This window comes from Carassius carassius, chromosome 37, assembly GCF_963082965.1.
Source record: "Carassius carassius chromosome 37, fCarCar2.1, whole genome shotgun sequence".
In the NCBI taxonomy this organism is placed as follows: Eukaryota; Metazoa; Chordata; class Actinopteri; order Cypriniformes; family Cyprinidae; genus Carassius; species Carassius carassius.
This window is the reverse complement of record NC_081791.1, coordinates 19,652,450-19,675,133: the sequence shown is the minus strand read 5'-3', so window position 1 is coordinate 19,675,133 and position 22,684 is coordinate 19,652,450. Positions and strand designations below refer to the sequence as shown.

At 39.9% G+C, this 22,684-nt stretch overlaps 1 protein-coding gene across 3 annotated transcripts in view; it reads left to right on the top strand.

The window, feature by feature from the left end:
* LOC132118299 (zinc finger protein castor homolog 1-like) overlaps positions 1 to 19,119 on the top strand; it is a 28,030-nt gene extending 8,911 nt beyond the window's left edge. For 2 of the 3 annotated variants that reach the window (XM_059528047.1, XM_059528046.1), the window contains 13 exons: positions 576 to 748; positions 827 to 1,689; positions 5,372 to 5,504; positions 5,942 to 6,005; positions 6,727 to 6,881; positions 7,912 to 8,034; positions 8,235 to 8,552; positions 8,691 to 8,889; positions 10,476 to 10,647; positions 12,817 to 12,965; positions 13,100 to 13,334; positions 14,266 to 14,583; positions 15,177 to 19,119. In XM_059528047.1, the coding sequence (XP_059384030.1) occupies positions 576 to 748; positions 827 to 1,689; positions 5,372 to 5,504; positions 5,942 to 6,005; positions 6,727 to 6,881; positions 7,912 to 8,034; positions 8,235 to 8,552; positions 8,691 to 8,889; positions 10,476 to 10,647; positions 12,817 to 12,965; positions 13,100 to 13,334; positions 14,266 to 14,583; positions 15,177 to 16,420 (4,146 nt within the window). In that variant the 3' untranslated portion in view covers positions 16,421 to 19,119. The remainder of the gene's footprint in view (positions 1 to 575; positions 749 to 826; positions 1,690 to 5,371; positions 5,505 to 5,941; positions 6,006 to 6,726; positions 6,882 to 7,911; positions 8,035 to 8,234; positions 8,553 to 8,690; positions 8,890 to 10,475; positions 10,648 to 12,816; positions 12,966 to 13,099; positions 13,335 to 14,265; positions 14,584 to 15,176) is intronic. The other variant, XM_059528048.1, reaches the window with a different exon arrangement.
* Positions 19,120 to 22,684: the final 3,565 nt, after the last annotated feature.

Sequence of the window (22,684 nt, the reverse complement as noted above, 5' to 3'; positions counted from 1 at the left end):
AGAACTAAGTGACAGTCTCCCTGAACAACCCCCCTGACACTTTTCCTAAAGCAGAGACCTCTAATATAGACTAAAACCTTAAATGGCAGAAGGTTTCAACCACAAGCCACCTCACCATGCTGCTTTTGCATGCCACATATTGCAAATCACACACAAAAAAAATAGTCCTGTCTTTTATCTCTTTAAAGCCGTTTTCATGAAATGCACACCTGTTTTTTGGGGTAAAGGGTTTGCTTTTCATATTTTATGAGTTGTTGTCTCAAGAGTACATTTTTAACAAAGCTCAGATCTTGAGAAAATGTTTCCTGCTCATTTTTTTAGGTCACCTGTTTCTTTGCTCCCCACATTGAGTTCATCACCAAACTGAGCTATTTTTGTGTCACATCTTGAGTTGTTGTTTTCATGTCCCTGCAGACTACAAGAGCTCAAGCACAAAGCCTCTGCTCATACCGAGCATATGATATTTCATCCAGTGCAACTAACTGAAACTCACACTTGGTGTTTATTTCCAAACCGTGCATACGCTTTTTCTCATGAAAGCACTTTTTTTTTTTTTTTCATTTCCTGTCTGTCAGGTGGGCTGCAACAAGGTGTACACAAGCACTTCTGATGTCATGACTCATGAGAACTTCCATAAGAAAAATGCACAGCTGATCAACGATGGCTTCCAGAGGTTCCGGGCCACTGAGGATTGTGGGACGGTTGGGTGCCAGTTCTATGGGCAGAAGACCACCCACTTCCACTGCAGGTATGATGTCTGCTCAAATTATTTTAATGTGTGTTAACTGGCATTTAAGAGTTTAATCCTTTACCTTCCATCTCTCAGACGTCCAGGCTGTACCTTCACCTTCAAGAACAAGTGTGACATCGAGAAGCACAAGAGCTATCACATCAAAGACGACGCTTATGCCAAGGACGGCTTTAAGAAGTTTTACAAATATGAGGAATGCAAGTACGAAGGCTGCGTCTACAGCAAGGCCACCAACCATTTCCACTGCATACGCCAAGGCTGCGGCTTCACCTTTACCTCCACCAGCCAGATGACCTCACATAAGCGCAAGCATGAGCGCCGCCACATTCGCTCCTCGGGAGTGCTGGGCCTCAGTTCCCCCTTCCTGTTGCCCAAAGAGGAACTGGAAGAGTCCAGCAATGATGACCTCATGGACTACTCAGCCATTAGCAGCAAGAACTCCAGCTTAAGTGCTTCTCCAACAACCCAGCAGTCCTCTAGCATACCGCACATGCTGACCACTCCCACCACCACCATGTCCTCCAGCCACAGCGTCAAGCCAACCACCGCTCTGCCTCCAGCCAGCCGTATTTCCACCCTACTGTCCCAGGCTTTGCCCAGCAATGTGCCCATGGCCCTAGCACTTTCCAATAGTGCACTGGCAGGTGCTTCCAACCCCTTCTTCCCCCTCATTCCCAGAATGCCCATGTCGCTCACGCCCTCTACCGCCGGTCTGATCTCTGCCGTCACCTCCGGAGGTCACTCCATGCCCAGCGATTCTCTACCCCAGACCTCCACCCCGACTGGGGACCCAGCCGCTGCTACTGTAGCATCCACACCAACTTCTTTTGCTGCTTCATCCATTATGGAGAAGATGTCGGCCAGCAAGGGTCTAATATCGCCCATGATGGCCCGACTGGCAGCCGCTGCCCTGAAGTCCTCCATTAACCTGGATGAAGGTTTGTTCATGTCATACTGCATTATTCATTTGTAAGATGAATATTGTTTTGATCAGAACTGGTGGGTTGCACACATTTAACACATGTAATTATAACATTTATTAACTGAATTATAAATTTAAATATTAGTCATTAATAATAAATATTATAATAATTAGAATATTAATGTTAGTTGAAATTCTGGCCAATATTGATAAACCGATAATTATTTCCATATTATGGCCGATAACCGATAAATGTCTGATTATAGCTGATATTGTGACTGATAAGTGGCAGATGTTAATATTGTATTTGATTTTTAAATAAATGATGTGAAACTAAAATCAGTCATATTAAATGCTACATAGATTGCAGACGGTATACATTTTAATATTCATATGATATATTTTCATTGTAATCATTAATGTTAATATTAAAAGCATTAAATTTAATAATAATTAAAATATTATTATTATTATTAATTAAATTATTCTCAGTACTGATAAACCATTATTTATTTTTATATTATAGCTCATAGAGCTCATAGATCATAGCTGTTTGGTTTAAAGAAATCAAAATGAAAGCACTACAAATTAAATTCTACTAAGTGAATTTAGGCTTTACAACATTGTAATGTACATTGTGGAAAAAAGGATATTCATTTTGAAACAAATACTGATAAAAATAAGTTTTCTATGATATCGGTCAATAATTGATATGGTAATATATTGGTAAATAATAAATAAATAAATAAATAAATAAATAAATATATATATATATATATATATATATATATATATATATATATATATATATATATATATATATAATACATTGTGCATCTCTAACCAGTTAAGTGCCACTGGTCTAAATATTCCCAATGCTACTATCTATAACAGGAGTGAATAAATACTTGTTTTTAATAGATACTTTGTCAAAGGATCAGTTTTCTTCACTGTTTAATCATGAGAATATCAGTTCTCTGGGTCACTCTGCCCATGTGTTTCTCTTTCTCAGTACCCACCCATCAGTAAAAGGGCACTTTCAGGTCATCTGCTCATCCTATCCACAGACGCTGCTCAAATCTCTGATTTCAGGATTAGGGAAAAATATTAAAGGGCTGGTTTGCTGCTCTAGTCTTGTTATTGCAGCGATCATTGTCATGATACCCACAATCCATTAGCAGATAAGTGCTGAACTAGTGAGTGGGCTCTGTAAAGCTGCCTCTAATAGCATTCTCAGGAGGATCCCAGGGCCTGTGTTCTACATGCTTCCTCATCACCGGCCTCTTATCTGAGCGTGCACTCGTTCCAACCAAATGGAGCCTGAATAATATTAAGTTGAGAAATTGAAGGTACAAAGCAGCTTTTTATATGCACTCTGATATAGAGGAAGAAATATCAGAAACTGTTGAAGCAGAAATGACTCAGCGCTCCAGAGAGGGGGATGTGTGTATGTGGTGCTGGTGTGTGTATATAAAAGCACTACTTGTTTCAGTATGAAAACACTGATGTGGAGTCTGTGAAGTCTCTTACTCTTCAGCCGTTTTAGGCAAGTGAGTAAAAGGGTTTCCTTGCAAAAAAATGTACTGTGGGGGCTTCACGGTGCTGTACTTTCAATATATACCACGAATGTTTACCATGAATAATGTTTACTGTACATGGTACTGCAGGTACTACAAATATAAAAAAAATCATGGTATGTTAATTCTCCCTCCCTTGTGGAAGACCCTTAAATTTTTTTTGGCTGCTATAAGGCCATCACAGCCTTTGCAAGAACAGATCTTCTCATAAAAATCCTACAACCATACAAGAAGGCAAATAAAACGAGCATGTTCCCTCATGTGTGAGCACCTTGCATTTAGTTTTGGTAACTTTGAAAAAAGTAGAGAAAAAAAATCCCCTACTAGACAGAATTGAGAGTGCAGATCATAATGTGGCATTGCTAATTTAACACGTTAGCTCAGAAAAGACGTGTGAACAGGACATTTGGGTAAAATTTGAAGAGGATGTGGTCAGAGCTCAGCGTTAGAAAAGAGAGAACGATGTTTACTGCGGCTATTTTCAAACAGCTTTGTTGTTTTTTCAAACTCTTTTTTTTAGTCAAGGGCCAGTTTGCAAAGAAAACACATCTCAGTCTGACTGTGTAAAATGAGTAGCTTGCTAATTTGTTCAAGTGGCGTTATTTCCTAGTTGAATGCTCACTTTTTTTCAAATCCACTCTCACCCCCAGAGTGTTTCAGAGGATCTTGAAATCGGAGGGGCTCGCTAATTAGACACCCAGTACAAATGATCTTTCATGAGTTCAGTAACTTTGTTGAGGTAATTACACAGTACAACATTATTCTTGGATAATTTCCAGAAAAACAGCGTCGTGAGCATGTGCATTTTTTTTCTTCTCGCTCTTTTAGATCATCACCGATTTTTGTCATAGAAACTGCAAAGCTGAAGGTTTAATGACTATCTCCTCACATGGTCGTTATTTAAACGTCCCTTGTTAATGTCAGGCAGTTTATACTCAGAAAGGAAAAAAAACGAGAGAGTATAAAGTGAGAGCTTTGTTGAAGGCAGATGTAGGGCAGAGTCATTTATGGACAGGCAGCGAGGTTAATATCAGTGCAATGTACTTCTCACACATGCAGACCACAGATTTATATGGATTGGAGGTACTGTAGATGAACTAGACCAGTTTTAGGCAAAAAGACAGGTGGTAACTGAGTGTCATGTGCAGCAGAAGACTGAAAATAGGGCTGGAATGAGCTACCCACTTTATTTTGGATGTGATTTACCTAAAGCTGACACATCACAATGAGTCATTAGTTCACCTCCATAACCAACACAGAGTCAAATCACACGCGTCAGGAAGGTTAGAGTGACACTATCTGATAAACTCGTTTTGTGACGCAAAGGAGTGTCTCTCTTCTCTTTACACATGATTAAATTCCATGCCCTCTGAACTGAAGGCCAAGGGCAGGGTGGATGCTTGCTGTCACTTTTCCTCAGCAGGCCAGGTGTCTTAAACAACATCCACCCAAACCACGCAATCACTGCTGATGCACTCAGCGCTCCATCTTTGTGCCTTGAACTCTTAGCCATTTTTTAATAAAATACCACTTAGTGGCTACCAAAAGCCTGGCTTTCTCTGTATAGCCTGAGGACAAATTAATATTTCAATCATTTGGGGATTGGAGGAAAAGCCAGGTCGCATTCCCGTCAGCGTCCCACCCGCCTCCTTCCTCCTCTCCACGTCGGCTGCATACCTATTTTGAAAATCCGATCGAGAGGTCACGCTATTTGAACCGATCTGATTGGCTGTCACCTCTAATCTGACGGACAAGCAGATGTTCCTTTTGGGCATGCTCAGTGGCATCCGTCGTGGGCCAACAAGGACACATGGCGACGGCAGGGAGGGGCGGGCAGTCTGAATCTGCCACTTTCCCTCAGCATTAGCATGCCTCTTAATGACCAGTTAAGAGGCAGGGCCGCAAATGAGTTGTGACAAGCGCTGCTGAAAACGGAGTCTTTTTCCCTCATTCCTGCTGCCTCTCAATCAACATCTAAACGCCTTGACGGCCTGACACAATTCCACAATAATTATCACTCCTGGTCTTCTCCTTGGCCGGGACAGAAGTCAGATTGGATCTCATCACAGCGGAATAATGCTGACCCACAATAACTTTGTTTATCTCTTTCTCTCTCCTCAGGGATGGGGCAGCCGGCTCAGACAGGCCGGTTTAATCCGGTGGAGGTGAAGCAGGAGCCGGTGGACGGTGCTTCCGCAGCCTCCCAGGAGTCGGTCCAGGAGCACAGCCTGGACCTGAGCAAGAAAGACCACAGGTATCCCATCATCCTCCCCCTCTCGGCTCACGCCCAGGCCCGCCCCGCCGTGATTTATCTCTCAAATAATGCCGTATTGTGTTAATTAGTGTGAGTGCTCTTGTTAAAACCCCCTTCACAAGGTGGGTCTGTGGAGTGATCAAGGAGGACGAGATTTACACGCTCCCTCCTTTTCCCAGCGCTGAGGCCTCCTTTGAGGAAATCCATCATACGAATGCAAAAATTCTCCCATAATGGCCTCTTTTCATAATGCACATCAAGTATGAGGCGTGACATGTTTGCACATTCATTTAGATAAAAGTGTGTTTGCATAAACCCTAATTTCCAGTCTCCTGCATTTTTTTTTTTCATTGTATATTCACAATCCTGGATAAATTATAATATTTACTGTTCTCATGCAAATCCTGCCTAAACACTGTTCATTTTGCGTGTTCTAGCGCTGAATCAAACGGACACCCTATGCTGGGAAATACATCTCTTTTATCCTCACTTATGAATAAGGTAAGATTCATCCATCAAACGCTTTTCATCCCAAGACAAATTAGCAGGATGCAGAGGGGGCTGTTTGTTTTTTAATGTTTCACCACTAATAGGATGAGTTTGTATCATTTAAATTTTCCAGCCATTTTTCATACAGTGTAATTTCAGCCCGCCGCTCGCAAATTAATATAATGAAGCAGGAGCCGGTTGCCACGGCAGATATATAGAGATGTTTGTTTTTTGATGAGCTGTTTTGAACTCTCTGTGCTTTTTTTCTCAGGCTTTCTTCTTTTTCTCCTCCATCTGCTCTATCTTTATTTATGGACTTTGTAAATTATTTGATTAAAAAGTCAGCGCTTAGAAAAAAAGAGCAACTGTCACCCTCATTTTTTAAAAAGATGAAATGGTGCCGAACAGATATTTAAATGTTGTGTGTTTTTGTGGGGATTAAAATGGACATTGTTTTAATCATATATCATCTATGACTAATATAAATGGTGTGCATGTACCATTACCTTGATGATTTAAATAGAAAACTCGCTCTAGTTCTCCTGAAGGCTTAGCTCAGCTCTCTCTCTCTCTCTCTTCCTGTCTCTCTCTCTCTCTCCGCTTCATATAAAGTACTGAACGGAAACACATTTGAAGCCTCAAACATAAAGCACACGAAAACTCTTGTGTGTTTGGTCTGTCTTTTTGCAAACTGTGTGATGAAACGTGCCTAAGCAAGTGTTTGTGTGTGTAGATGAATCCTGGTTTCTTCGGTGCTTTGGATCTGAAGTCAGAGCTGGAGGGAGCTCAGGTGGCAGACGGCTCAGACGCAGCTCATTATCTCAGTAGGGTAATGAAGAGGTCAGACCCAGAAAAACACACTGAGCAGTGGAGGACCTACCTGCGCAGGTGCCTGAAATCATCCTGTGTCCCTACAGAGTCGTTTCCAGCTTTAGTTTTACTTTTCAAAGTCTCGTCCACACTTTTTTTTTTTTTCAAGCATGGAACTGAGACTTGTTTAATTTTCTTTCACATTAGTTATGCAAGTCTTTCTTTCTTAATACTTTTTATTTGTTAATATATTTTTCATTTGTATTTTCTTTTATTTATTCAATTAAATATTAATGTAAAATATATATATATATATATACATAATATATCCTTACGATTTTACCTGTATGCTAACTCCATTTAACCCTAAGTTTCTAACTGGTTAGTTGACATTAAATTGCTGATGGTGTATAAATGTGTTATACACCATCAGCAATTTAATACACACAAACACACACACACACACACACACATATATATATATATATATATATATATATATATATATATATATATATATATATATATATATACATATATATGTGTGTGTGTGTGTGTGTGTGTGTGTTTCCCTGTACATCCGATTTTTATGAACTTTTTATAAAGATTTTTGACTACCAGCCAATCAGTTTAGAATAGTAAATTACATTTTCAAGCGAAAACATGAAAAGAAATGGTGAACAGTTACTTATGTCATCTACTATCACCAGTATGCCCAAATAGATCTTCCATTACAGAAAACACAGCCGTGTGTTGGCTTTTGTTGAAGATGGTGTCTGGTTTTTGTAACCATCCATCTTTATGATGTACCCTTTTGCTTGTCAGTGCCATCCACAGTGTTTATTCCCAGGTTGTTATGTGGAAAGAGAAGATTTATCCAGAGCATGTGATGTTATGTACTGTACATACTTATGAAGCCCTAGCAAAATGTCCCAGCTAGAGACCTGCTGCTTTTGGCTCAAGCATAATTCACGTAAAATACCCACCTTATTCAAAGTCAGATCCTGATGAGCTAAACTGAGAACATGAGAGTAACTGACCTGGATTTACGAGCAGTTCGACCCTTTACGTCCTCTTAAAGTTTCTCTTTCTTATAATCTTTGTACAGGTATGACACTGACGATTTCTGTGAAGCCCCGTGTGATTTCTTGCACAAGATACATTTTCATTGCCTAGTGGAAGATTGTGGGGCGCTTTTCAGCACGGTGGACGGAGCCATCAAACACGCCAAGTGAGGAACGCTCTTGTTCTGGAGCATTACAATCAAACATAATGAATATAAATCAAAGTTCTTAAATGTTATGGTTCACACCAACACACAAGCGCACATATGTACACGTACACAAAATTTACATGATTATGATCTAGTAATGCTAATTTGCTACTATGTTTGGCAGCTCTAATGGGTGAATCACCTCTCTCTGTCATTAGCTTCCACTTCAGAGCCAACCTGAAGGTTAAATCAGAGCCCCCTTTCAACGAGAGCAAGGAATCCAATGATAGCGCCCCTAATCAAATGGCTGCCCCCATTTCCATGGCCAAGACGCCTCCCATGGAGGTGCCCAGCCTGGCTGTGTCTGGGGGCTACAGCTCTTCCCCTTCTCTCCAAGCATGGAAGCAGCTTGCTGGATCGATCCCCCAACTTCCCGCCTCCATGCCCAGTATGCCAGCCACTTCCCCTCTGGCCACCACCTCGCTGGAAAATGCCAAGCCTCAGGTCAAGCCTGGCTTCCTTCAGTTTCAGGAGAAGTGAGTAGACGTTTTCATTCTTGTAAATTCACGATACTGTGGTGGTATGATTTGAATGGTCTGTGCTGCCTGTATTTCCATGTCTTCTGTGCCGTTTTAAATATCTGACAGACGTTTCGTCACGCTTATCTCCCTCAGTGATCCTTGTCTGGCCACAGACTGCAAATACTCGAATAAGTTCCACTTCCACTGTCTGTTTGGAAATTGCAAATATGTGTGTAAGACATCCGGGAAGGCTGAATCACATTGCCTGGACCACATTAACCCCAACAACAACCTGTTGAATGTGCGAGACCAGTTCTCCTACTATTCTCTGCAGTGTCTTTGTCCTAACCAGGTGAGCTTGATTTTTAGAGGTACTTTTGTATCAGACATACATTATTGTGTCACATACTGTACACTTCCATTCAAAGGTTTGAGGTTGGTAAGAGTTTTTAAGCATTTTGAAAGATGTCTACAAAGGGTGATTTTTTTAGATCAAAAGTACAGTATATGCAGTAATATTGTGAAATATTTTAACAATTTAACATTTTTAATTTAATCTTTTAATCAATTTTTCATTGTCACATGATCTTTCAGAAATCATTCTAATATGCTAATTTGGAGCTCAAGAAAGATTTATTATTGTCATCAATGTTGAAAACATCTGTGCTGCTTAATAGTTTTGTGGAAACAATTTGTGATACAATTTCAGGAATCTTTGAAACATTGAAACAGCATTTATTTAAAATAAGTTAACATATAATGTCAAAATGATCATTTTAATGCATCCTTGCTGAATAAAAGTATAAATTTTCCAATGATTAAAAAAAAAAAAAAAAATTAAAACATCTTACTGGCCGTACAGTTTACAATTTTCTTATTTAAAAAAGATTCATTATTAAAATTATAAAGCTGTCTAAATTATTTCAAACTGTAAAACTAGAAATGCCTTGCATTTATTTTGAAGGATCACATAGCTACCACCCAGAACACCCTGTGAACTCATCGCAATATGCTGAAACCACTGTAAAAATAACATGATATAAAATAAATAATATTGATTAAAAAAATGCATAGCAACACCCTGGCAACCACCACCAACACCCTAGCTCCATGGCAATAAGCTTTGTTACAGACAAACATTCTCTTTTCAGAAAACATATAAATTATATTTAAAACACTGAAGACAAAATCCTAGGTACATATTTATTTCACCACAACAAACAAACAAACTATAAAAATGAAAACCACCTTGGAGACCCCAAAGCTGTATAAAATAAACAAGTTTTGCTTTTCATCAAAAATTCCATCATTAATAGAAAAATCCCTCCCCTTCCTGCAACTTGAATTTGGAGCAAAACCTGTTTAAATGAATGCATTTATGCATCCCATTCCCACTTCTCAGAGCTCCCCCCTCCTCTCCAGAGTAGAGTGGGATCTGTTTATGTGCTCCTGGGGGAACTGCCTCTCTGGAAACAGATGGTGGTGCAGAAACAGGTTACATTGCCGAGGACACACACATGCATGCACACGCAGACTAATGAATTGATAAAATAGCTGTTTTAGAAATAGATGAATCCCCAAATGAACTAATTGGTGTGTTGTTATTGGGGTCAGTGGCTACAACGTGAACCTAAACTTCAGATTTCCACTGGTCAGTGAGGCTGGACCTGTCACATGCTCTGGGAAAGAAAGAGGAAAAGGATTTAATGAGCACATACTGTATAACCTACTTCTTCCCTTTGGTACCCTGAGTAATGAGTTACTAACTGACAAATGATCAGACCCCATTTCTGTTCAAAAGATGGTTGGTTTAGTAATGATTGTAAATTAATGTAATATGTAATAATTGGCCTGTGAATTAACTGTAGAAAACTGAACCATGGAGACTTGTGCAAAATGTTCTCAGCCTGAGTTTCGTTTTTTTGCTCTTCTCTTTAGCACTGTGAGTTTCGCATGAGGGGCCATTATCATTGCCTGAGACCCGGCTGTTTCTTCGTCACCAACATCACCACCAAACTTCCCTGGCACGTCAAGAAGCACGAGAAAGCTGAAAGACGTGCCGCTAACGGCTTCAAATACTTCACCAAGAGAGAAGAATGTGGCAGACTAGGTAAGAACCAGCTTTCCGTGTATTAAAAGAAATGTCTTGATCACAGAGCGATGGTTCGCATAAAAATTACAATTCTGTCATGTTCCTTTAATCCTTCACAACCCTTTGGGAATCTAATTTGCTTGATTCTGTGTGGTTTGTGAAGTAATTTAGTGAATTCAGCATCATGAAATCGTACAAACCTTACATGTACCAGCCTCCCACACTCTTCATTGTTTCAGTCACCGTAGACATTAGTTACTCGTGTTTCCAAACACTCTCTGTTCATCCGAGCTCCCACGTTATTCTCAAGCAGTGACTGCAAGCTTGACGTTTGTAATGCAGCTGGAAGAATCAGAGATGGTGTGAAATCAGAGATGATGTAACTGTAATTTCATATCGATGCCATCACCTGCTATGAAAACACTTTTTCCACTGGCTCTGGCTACAGGAAAAGTGCCGTTCCTCTAGTTGAGTCACTAATTGCCATTCTGTTCACAGCAAAACATACAGAGCATGAAACGGCTGAGCTTCGCACTTATTCACTGAATTTTGAGCATGTTTCTTAGAAGCTGTTATCTCATTAGTATCTGTGAATTGATATTTTGTCAATTGAATGGTTTACATTGACAACAGAGTCAGCGCGCCAGCAGGCGTTTACATTTTGCAGAACAAACACGTTTGGTGGAATTAAAGATGGTCTTGTCTCATTGTAAAACTGGGGACGTTTTATTTATATTACCAAAAACACGCAGAGAAAAATGGTGTCTGCTTTTTTGTCATACATTAATACTTCAGTATTTATAGTAGGCAATCAAACAGAGGTTGTTTTCTTGGGTATATTTAACCTGTCAGGAATGAGCAATTACATATGTTTGTTAATTACTGTGCCTGTCGAGCTCAGTCTGTTTGTGTTGCTCTTTTTCAAGCCTCGATCATCATCACAACCAGGCAGATTAAAAGTTTGCAATTTATTTTCTTTCTACTCCCCTCCCCTTAAAGGGAGAGTTCACCCAAAAATTGTGCACCCTCCTTTAGAGCCAAACCCATCTGCTATGGAACATGAAGAAATGGAGATTGTGAATGGGGATGGTGCTGTTGAGCCGTAAAAGAACAAAAATCATAATAAAAAGAGGTCAGTGTATGTTTTTATGGCCTGTAGGTCCAACTGAATCTGTATAAAAGCATCAACTGTATGAAAAATAAATGATGACCAAATGTTCATTTTTGGGTGTACTGTCCCTTTAAGCTAAGACAAAAAGAACATTTATTGAAGAGTGGAAAGTATCACAGGTGTCCACAGAGTATAAGGTCTCTCCTGTTGCATGGTTAGTGGCATAAACCAGGGACATATGACAAAAGCAAAGCGTAGAGTCATAAAGAATTGATGGTTCAGCTGGACTGGGAAAGTGGTATCCATGGCAGCAACATTAAACAGAACACCGGCGCTGAGGTTACCAGGATCTGGTGGCACAAGAGCCCTGATATTTCAGCATGTGCTCGTATTTACTCAACTCTGCCATTTTAAAGTATATCACCTTTGTGTACAAAAGCAATCTGACAACAGGCGGCTTGTTGCGCGGCGCCACGGGTGTCATGGTAACGGACAAGCCCGCACCTGCCCTGAATGCTTCTCTTTCAATTATTTCAGCTCGCATTATTCACAATAAAATTATTACGAGCACCCTACAATATTTGATTAGTGCACAGAGGCAGTCTTTAAATTTGAAAACATATAGCAATTAAAATCTGTAGGGCCCTTTGTGTAGAAAAAAATAAATAATAAAAAGAAAAAGGCGAAGGGGACAGGCGTGAGGGGGAGGAAGTACACCAGCAACAGATAGGTCGTGAAAAATGAATTTAATATGGAAATAATTGTGTGTTTACTTTGGTTTGCAGGGTTGTGCATTATTGCTTCTCCAAATGCAGAATGTATTTATGTAAATTCCAAATTGAATAAAAGATGTCATTGTAATAAAAGAGCACCACAGGTCTAATCTTCAAAAGGTTCGACTTTCCCAGTGTGACACTGGACTCATCTGCTCTGTCTCTCCGCATTATGCAGGCGCGGGACGGAAGCACAATGTCCTCATTACCTCGTTGAGGATCCATGATGTATGTTGTCCCTGAAACCCAGGCGCGATGAAGACGGTCTTTGCTCAAGTTAATTTTGTCGCTCGTCTCTTGCAGGGTGCAAATACAACCAAGTTAACAGCCACTTCCATTGTATCCGTGAGGGCTGTCAGTTCTCCTTCCTGCTCAAGCACCAGATGACCTCCCATGCCCGCAAACACATGAGGCGGATGCTGGGTAAAAACTTTGACAGAGTTCCTTCCCAGGTACGAATAATTTTTTTTTGAAGATCACTGCCATAAGTGATCATAAATTATAGATATTTTCATGCCTGCCACTTGAATGCAAATGCTTTTATTCATTGGGCATTTATTGGATGGTTTTGTGTTCTGTACTTTAGATGGTCTCTCATGGCAACCGACCTGAAGAGATGCAGCACATGGCCAGTCTAGCTTCGTCCGGTGTGGTAGGCAGCCACCCTGGTCTGACCCTCAACTTCTCCAGCATGATGGACGACAATGATGACTACATGGATTACACCGGTGGAGGAAGCCCACTGGGTCTCTCCTCAGAGTCCTCCAACCAAGACCGCAGTTGCACCAGCACCCCTGTGGGCAACGATAGTTCGCCAGCAGGTGAGTCGACCTCAGTAATAACTAAGGTTATCAATATAAAAGATAGACTGAAGGAAAATAACGGCTCAGTGTGGCCAACGAAGCAAATATTTAAAGATTTGGTCAGTCAGACCAAATTTCCTTGTATTTCTTATGTTAGCCTTTTGAACCTCCCTAAGAAGAGAAATGTAAAAACTCTCATTGTATTTGTTGTAGCTGACTCGTAAAGGTACCAAATGTTTTCCCCTGTAATGATATTTATGAAATTATAAAGCACTAAATTTGTTATATAGTCCTCCACACACCCATCAGATGAATGCCATCCCCCTTCTACATAAGGGAGGTATCCCAGACTTTTCTCATCTCTACTGTCATGGAAACTAGCCACACAAAGAGATAGCACGAGTTATCTACCATTTTCCTCTAGGCTTACATGTGCTTAAAGTTATTTATTTATTTTGTTTTTGGAATATGACCTAAAATGTGCAGGTGTTACTATAATGGGTGTCCTGGGAACTCTGTGACAGCCCTTTTGACTCTATGAACATCAAAAAATAATCTGAGTGCAGTCTGTGCTATTTTATCAGTTAACTTGAAGGCATGCCAGTCATTGTCTGTAGAATTTTGAGAGAGCTCGTTTAATTGAAGGGATGGGTGACAGGTCTAATTCACAGGCATACATTAGCGAACTGGCTAACAATTTTAAATCTGGGCCTTTGCTCTTTGAATCTGAGCTTTCCTTCATTTAATTGATTTTTATAGTTTCACTGTTTGATTTAAAATGTTATCTTTCATTCTCATCACTGTTGCTTTTGGCTGTTGTCTGAGTTTTGTTACCATTTGGCTTTCATTTTTTCATTACTTGATCTCTTTCCCTTTTTACCTCCCCACCTCTGTGTCTTGTACCTTCCTGTCTCTGTTACCATCCTTCTTTGGCACCATGTCTCTGTAGGACCAGGCTGTCAGGTCCCTGCCACCACTACCTCTGCTGACTCTCCTCCTTCTTCTCAATCTGCACCTCCTCCTCCACCTCCTCATCAGCCTGCGCTCCAGAGTCAGCCTCCATCTCTCTCCTCGGCTCTTCTCCGGCCACCACTCCCTTCGCTCCCATATCTCCTCTCCCCATCCTGTCTGTCATACTCTCTGCTCAGCGCCTCTCTTGGAGCCACTAGGAGTGTTGTCATGCCAACCAACACACCAGCTTTCAGCCCCATCATTCCTACTTCGTCTTCAGTTAAAAATGACGTCCCTATAGTGCAGGACGCTGCAGGTACCTATGCCGTCTCCACCTGAACACTGCAGCTTTAGAGTCACAGTAGTTTGGACTAGAGCTTATTAGCTGGGTACAACTCTTTAAGCATTTTACACATGCAGTGCAGTTCATACAAGCCACCGAGGTGGTGGTTTTAGTCTTGTGTAGTACATTGCACACCTGCCATTAGGTCCATTGTCTGAAATGCTGTCCATTAGTAGCCTGCTATAAAGGGCTGGTTTAATCATGCCAGGCTTTAATAGAGTCATGTGATTCCTGCTGGCCAGGACAGGGAGCACATCATTAGCACTGACCTCAGGCTTATGGGAGGGAATCCCGCTCTCCCATAAAGCCAGATGTACGGAAGCACCTTTGAACTCTCCCAATACCAAGACGTGACAATCACGTTAAAATGTCACCAATACATTATACAAATGGTACTGTCTCTGTTTGATTATAACATGGAATCACATTATATAATACTTTGCTGTAGGAGGAACCTTTGTGGGTAGCTTTGATAGGGCACATGAGGCGGCTACTGCTTGCAGAATTGCTTTGCTGTTCATTGTAATAAGTGAAGTCTAACCCGTATATGCCTTTTTTGCAAACAGGTAACACCATCTCTATTCCGACGGCAACTGGGGCCAAGAAACGCTTCTGGATCATTGAGGACATGTCACCCTTCGGCAAGCGTCGCAAGACCGCTTCATCTCGCAAGATGCTGGATGAAGGCATGATGTTGGAAGGGTTCCGCCGCTACGACCTTTATGAGGACTGCAAGGATACGGGCTGTCAGTTCTCCTTGAAGGTAACTCACTATCACTGCACGCGGGAGAACTGCGGCTACAAGTTCTGCGGCCGCACCCACATGTACAAGCATGCCCAGCACCACGACCGCGTGGACAACCTGGTCCTGGATGATTTCAAGCGCTTTAAGTCTTCGTTGTGCTGCAACTTCCCCGACTGCCAGTTCTCCGGCAACAGCACCCACTTCCACTGCCTGCGCTGCGGCTTCCGCTGCACGGACAGCACGAAGGTGACGGCGCACCGCAAGCACCACGGCAAGCAGGATGTGATCAGCGCAGCCGGATTCTGCCAGTTCAGCTCCAGCGTGGACTGCGAAGTGGTTGACTGCAAGTACAAGCTCAAGTGTTCGCATTTCCACTGCACTTACCCAGAGTGCAAGCACACAGTGGTGGGCATGTCACAGATGGATTCCCACAAGCGTAAGCATGAGAAGCAAGAGAGGGGAGAGCTGCCTTCTGTTTCCCCCAACCAGGAGGGAAACCACCATCACCACCATGCAGGTCTAGCCGTGCCCCCAATGCACATGAATATGCCCCCAACCTCACCTGGCACACCGGGGCTGACCCACAAGAACATGGCCATGTACCTCCATTCGGCAGGGGCCTCCAGTGAGTATGAGCATCTGGGCCTTGACAGCTCTCTGAACCTGGGGACAGACACCAACAGCTCCTTGTTCTTCCTGAAAAATGCTGCTGGGTTGGGCCTCAGTGACTCCATGGACCTGAGCAAAAAGATGTACCGGGAGCCACTGTCCCTTGCCACCAGCTCTGGCCCTGCTGCTTCAATGGGCCTGAGCCACCCCCAGGATGACACTACTGGCACATCCGGCGACCCAGAAGATGACCTGTCAGCTGAGGAAGAGCCGATAGCCGAGGAGGATGACGACGATGATGACGATGAAGAGGAGGAGGATATGAATACAGACTCGTATGAAGATTCAATGCCAGAGCCAGAAGTAGACAAAGACAATGGAGAGAGTTTTGATGCTTCCATGAACCATGCTGAGACTTCCCAACTGGATAAAGAGGAGCCGGAGGCTGGGCCCTAATCTATGCTGTAGAAGGAGAACTATGAATTCCCTGAACAAACGCAAGTTTGAGTGGCCTCATTTATCATGCTTAGAGACACAGCAGATGACAAGAAAATAACCAACTACAAGAAAAGTGAAGGCCCAAAATGATTTATTATGATGTTTACAAGATGACCAACATTATTAATTTAATTATGCATTAAAAAATGAACAGAGAAATAGACAGACGAGGCCCTCTTTTACACATGGGTGGCCATGTAAACCTTTTCCTACACATCAGTCTTTTGTGTGTGTGCATGTTTGACTTTAATTTATTCAATTTCATTTGTTACTTTCTGTGTGTGGAAAAAAAAAATACGTAAAAAACTATCTCTCTATATATGACTATCTATATAAAGTAGATGTGTGGATGTTAATGTACATTTTAATTGCAGTCACTGGATTGCAGGACCCTTGTACCAACCAGAAACAGACGAAATGCGTACATTGCAGGAAATCTTTTATAAAGAATGTTGCTCAAATAATTGATTCAGAAACACCTTGTGTCATTATTCTTATTGTTATTGAAGTGCAGGGGCCTGCATCAGTGCTTTGACTTGTATGCTTCTCCGTTGATTTTTTTATTATTATTATTTTTATTTAGTTATCACAGTTCTCACTTAAACCTGCTGTCATGGTCAGTGGTGTCATAGGCTCCATTCCATATGGACATTCGCCTGCATCTTCAGGACAAACAAAAAGTGACCAGTGACTGCAAAGCTCCAGGCCATAAAGCAGGCCGCTAGCTCTCACTTGATTTCTGTTCCTTCTCCTTTTCTCAATGAGACCCATTTGGCATTGCATATTCATAGTGCACTTTTGTATAGATGAGAGCAGATACTCAAGCCTCTATTTAAGACGTTTTGTTATCTTTTACATTGATTGCATTACTATGGCTTTTTGTTTGTTTGTTTTTGCATTATTCTCTAATTGCACAGGCATGACCAGATGATGTGGGGGTGTCTCACTGTAAATGGGTCTGTTTCAATGGCGAGAGTCGTCGCCCCCTGTGTTTCGGAGAGTTTGTAATGTGATGATGGTGCTACTGCCCAGTATGAATGGGAGGAGATTACAGCTATGTCTTTGTTTTGATCCAAAAATAGATGTCCTAAAGTGTCCATCAAACACAGAGCAGGAGACGAGTGTCTCTGAATGTAGGGAAAAGATGTTTGTAGGTGTTATTTTCCTTTCCTTTTCCCTTCGCAGTTTCTGTAGCATGAAACGGAAAAAAAAACAATAGTTGCAACAAAGTCTGAGGATGGAGACTGGATTTTCAAGCTTCTTTTTTCAGAAGCATCATATATCTATTTCTAAAAGAAGAGGAATCATGGAGAGAGACTTTTTTTCTAGAGGGCTGAATGGAGGACAGAAATCACAGGCACCACGATGAATGCTGGTGATGGAAAGTGTGTGATTTTTTGTTGAAGTGTACAGACAGAAAACATTGTTTCAAGCTTTTGTTTTCTCTTTACAACAGCTGTGGTTTCACCCCAATAATAAGAAGTTATTTAATATTTATGTGACCTTGCAATGAGAAAATTCTAGGGTGTTTTTGCACTTTTTAGGTTCATTTTTACTTTTTGAAATTATTGCATATATCTTTTAACAGGGAATTTGCTTTACAATGTTGTTTAGTTCACTTTGCTTTGATGCACAAATAGTCTTTCAGTGTGACGAAGAACTGTTGTTCTGTGTTTTATTTAAGAAAAAAAAAAAGGGAAAAAAAAGTTTTTTTTCTTCGCTTCCAAGATTGGATGATTTCAATATGAAACGGGCATGCTAGAACCTGGCTTGTCTAACGAGTAACACTAATGATGACTGTAATTTAAATGAATTCTATACAGAGGAAATTATTGCAGTGCTTCGCTCCAAATTAAAAAAAGAAAAAGAGAGAAGAATGATTTTTGTTTGCTTGGCCTCCATTGAATATAAACAAGGAAACGCAAGGCGAGGAAATGATTAATTATTTCCTAAACACGGCTTTGATCATAATATAGGCAACTAAATGTGTAGATGGTTATCTTCGACAATTATTGTTTCAGGAGAAAAAAAAAAGGTTGTATAGTATTTTCTTCTGTAAAAACTATATATGAACAAAAATGCTCTTTGATTAAAAGCTTCCTTTAAAAAGAAAATAAAAAGGAGAAATAAAGAATAAAAAGTTAAAAACTGAACTAACACCAGTATAGTTTGCTTGTGTGTGTGTGTGCGTGACAGTATGTAAGCGTGTATGTGAGGTTTTATTGTTATTACCATGGTTTCCCCATAGTGGTAGAGGAATTGGTGGTAATTAAATCTATACGAGTCACATTATTGTAGCACTGAACATTGGAGTGTATTTCTACCTTTTACGCAACAAAGTCATCATTTTCAAAGCTGTATATCATGTGCGATCACAATTACGATGATATCTGCATAATTTAATACCTTCCACAACTCTTTCGTTTGCTGTTGTTTTGGTGTTTGTTTTATTTAATTGAACTTATGTATTTTGCATATGGCATGCCCCCTCACAGGCCGTTTGTTCTCTGGTCTCAAGTGCAAAGGCGCAGGACTCAGGACTGAAGCAGCTGTTTGCCTGGGAGATACTGTGCACTTGAATACATTTTATGTGTGTAAAATAGCAGGATTTGTAAAGAGTCGAAATAAAGAAATTCTAATTATTATAACAATGCAAATGCTCCACACAGTGTTTCTCGATCTCATGGCTTGCGCGGTTAGTCGTAGGTAGCACTGCTGTGCTGTAGTGAAAAGGTTTAACGAGACTGGAGTTAATAAGCCCCCTCCTGCTGAGACGAACGCCGTTAAAGGGCACAAGGCCCCGGGTCTGTGGTATGACACAGAGAACGCCAACAGCGCTGCTCTGACCGAGGAAGACAGCATTTTAACATCCTTATTACTTTTCTCCATAGACCGAGCATTTTGTATAACAAATTCAATTCGCGTGTACAAACAATAGATCATAAAATTCTCACTCTGACATAGTCATGGAGCCATATTTAGGGTACAAATGTTCTCTGGTGCATTTGGGGAAAGTTTCTAGCTCTCTAAAAGGGTGTTTGTTTTTCATTCTTCTCTCTCATTGTGCAGGCTGCTCGTCGCTTTGACCAGCATATACCGTCCTGTCCCACTCGCTACAGCTGTTCTCTTGCCTCACCCTCCTCTTCCTTCTGATGTGTCTTTAAATAAAAACGTGTAAAGCCACCACCATCTGTCTGCCAGCTGGCATCCTGCATATAATCTTGAAAAAAAAAAAAAAAAAGACAACTATGGAAATTATATTACACAAAAACCAGACGGAAACAACCTCCAAACTAGTGCAGGCTGCTGTTGAAACAACAGATCACCTTATTGTCTTTCAAAAAAAAAAGACAGAATAATTCTTGATTTGGCTGTATAAATTATAAATTGCATTCAGTTATGTAAATTTCGTTGCAAACATAATTTGGACACTTAGGCCACAATTAAAAATTCAAGTCAAATGGCAAATCAAGAATACATTTATTTTAAAATGAGCACAAGCATGCTTTTCATGCAAAACATTAGAGCAAAACCAAATATGTTAAATGCTAAAAGTAATAATCGTATATAAAAATGTGTGCATATAGGCTATGCTGTATTTATGCTAGACCAGTTTTCAAAGTGTTTATCAATTGTAATAAATCAATTGCAATAAATAAAATAAATCTATAATTTAGAATTTTATATAATTACAGTAGATATATTGCAAAATGTGTTAAATTATAACACAGAAGTATTAAGTAGATAAGGTACTGTAAGTGCAAACAAATACTGCTAGATTTTTGTTTCTTTCAGAATGAATTTTTGTTCTGTAATGCAAAGAAATTTTTATGCTTTCATTTTCAAGAACGTTGTGGGACCACCACATGTGGAATTAAATTAATCGATTTTTTTTTTTTATATTGAGCTTATTTTACCGGACAGATTTCACTTGAAACAGAGACACACAGCTGCATGAACATGTTTCATCTCCATAGACTTTTTTTTTTTTTCATTCCCATCATAATGAGCTGTGTGTGTGTGTAGTCATACCGGGGCTGGATCTGACTCGTACTGAGGGTTGAGGTTCCAGGAACAGGTTGTGTGAGACGCAGCAGCAACAGCAGCGCATGAGGAACAATGGAGCCCAGAAACATGCGACAGGTGTTTTGTACATATGTAACAACAGCGGTGGTCACACATCATCTACACAACCTATTAGGATGCACAAGAATCAACCATAATATTTCAAGCAATTGAAGAACGCCGTGTGTATATTTAGTTTCTTATTGCAATGTTTAATGGCATTACACCCACAAACACATTGTAACAGCTGTGTATTTCTGACAATTCAGAAGTGTACGGTTGTTTAGTTACAAATCGCATTTCATATGCTTGTCATAAACATTGGAAAGAATCATTCCATTTGTGCATATAATTGCAGTATTGTTTTGTTTTTAGTTTGCGTCTGTAAATCTCATCCATTTCTGCATAACCTTTGGCATTCACATTCATTTTGCCATTTCCATTCATGCGTGGCTTTATTTAAAGAGACCTTTGGTCAGAGTTTAAAAAAAGGATTCATAAGGAAGCTGCCATGCCACTGGTAGCAGCTGCTGCTTGTGTGAAAAATTAAGTTCAGGGACCCCAAAGGAAAAAGAGAATTAGGCACACATTCAGCCAATTTAACTTTAACAAGACCTTATTGGCGGTAATGTCACAGGCCCGCTATGTACAAATGCTATTCTCTGTATTCATGTCTACTGAAATGAGGAGAAATGCTCAATTATGTTCTGGATCAGGGGAGACTTCAGCATAAATATGACTTTAAATGTGTGTTGTTAGACACAACAAGCTCGTTCAGTAGACTGTATTTCTGATTTTGGCAAATCAGTGTAACAGAAAAGCACACCCAAAGCTAAGAATGATTTAATAAGCTCTTATCTGAACATTAACTAAAGACACACCTGTCGAAAACATGCAAGTTTTTACTTGAAGCTGTGCAGCTGCACGTAAACAAGTGAAGAATTTCAGTCTGAGCCAAATTTCCAAAATCACAATCTCCTATTAGCAATTTTGTGCAAGGGATAAGAGGTAATTTCTCTGTAAATGTGAACTTTACAACAGTCATTTTAAACCCAAATATCATTACAGACATTAAAAAGAATAAAGAAATAATTAAATACTTAAAAATGCCAATACACAATGCAAAAACACAAAATGCCCTTGTTTTAGGTATTTAAATACATGTTAAAAAATGATGATAATAATTTTAAACAATTATAAAATGTATAAAAGCCCAGTAAGAATCTGCAAAAAAATATTTATATAAAATCTGAGTAACATTTTACAATAAGATTCCATCAGCCAAACATATTTAATGTATTAACTAACATTAACTAACAGTGAGCATTACACTTGTTACGGTATTTTTATAAATCTTTGTTAACTTTAGTTAACAAAAGTAAGGAACGCTTTATTTGACAGTGTCATTGTTACACATATTACATGTACTTACTACAGTGATAATAAATTATGCATAATTACATGCAAATTTCCCTAAATCAAACCCTCATCCTAACCTTAACCATACAGCAAGTACATGTAGTAGTCTACTTAACTGTGTAATTACATTGTAACATTACATTACATTGCAGGGCACAGTAAAATAAAGTACAACCTAAAAATATAACTTCATTGTTGGCTCATGCTTGCGCAGGTCAAATAAAATAATATTAACAGGTACTACTTTTGATATTAATAATGTATTTAGAAATTTACACTAAATTGGGTTTAGGCCTTTCTCATTGTTAGTTCATGTTAATAAAAAAAAAGAAAAAAAGAAAAAAAAAACCAAAATGCCTTTATATTTTCTATAACAGAACTCTTATTGGTAGGACGATGAGGATGTTTGCAAACAAATTGTTTGTAATTTGATCTGTATTTTTTTCTTTATTTATGTATTTCATACATTTACAATGTCAGGTCGAAACAACTTAATATTCATGAACTGAGACGGGCAGGTCGTGACATCACTACGGTCCTTTCCAATTCAAAGCCTTTCTCGGCACTGCTGGCTGAGAGTAGGCTTTATCAAATTAGCCAAACAATTATAAAATGCGGGGATGTGTAATATTTGGGAAGCTTGGATTTCTCGTATATTTGTAGTGCTCGCAGATTCTGTGTGGGCCTGATTATAGCGCGTTCTCTAATCTTCACAGGACTGAAAATATGTGGAAATGA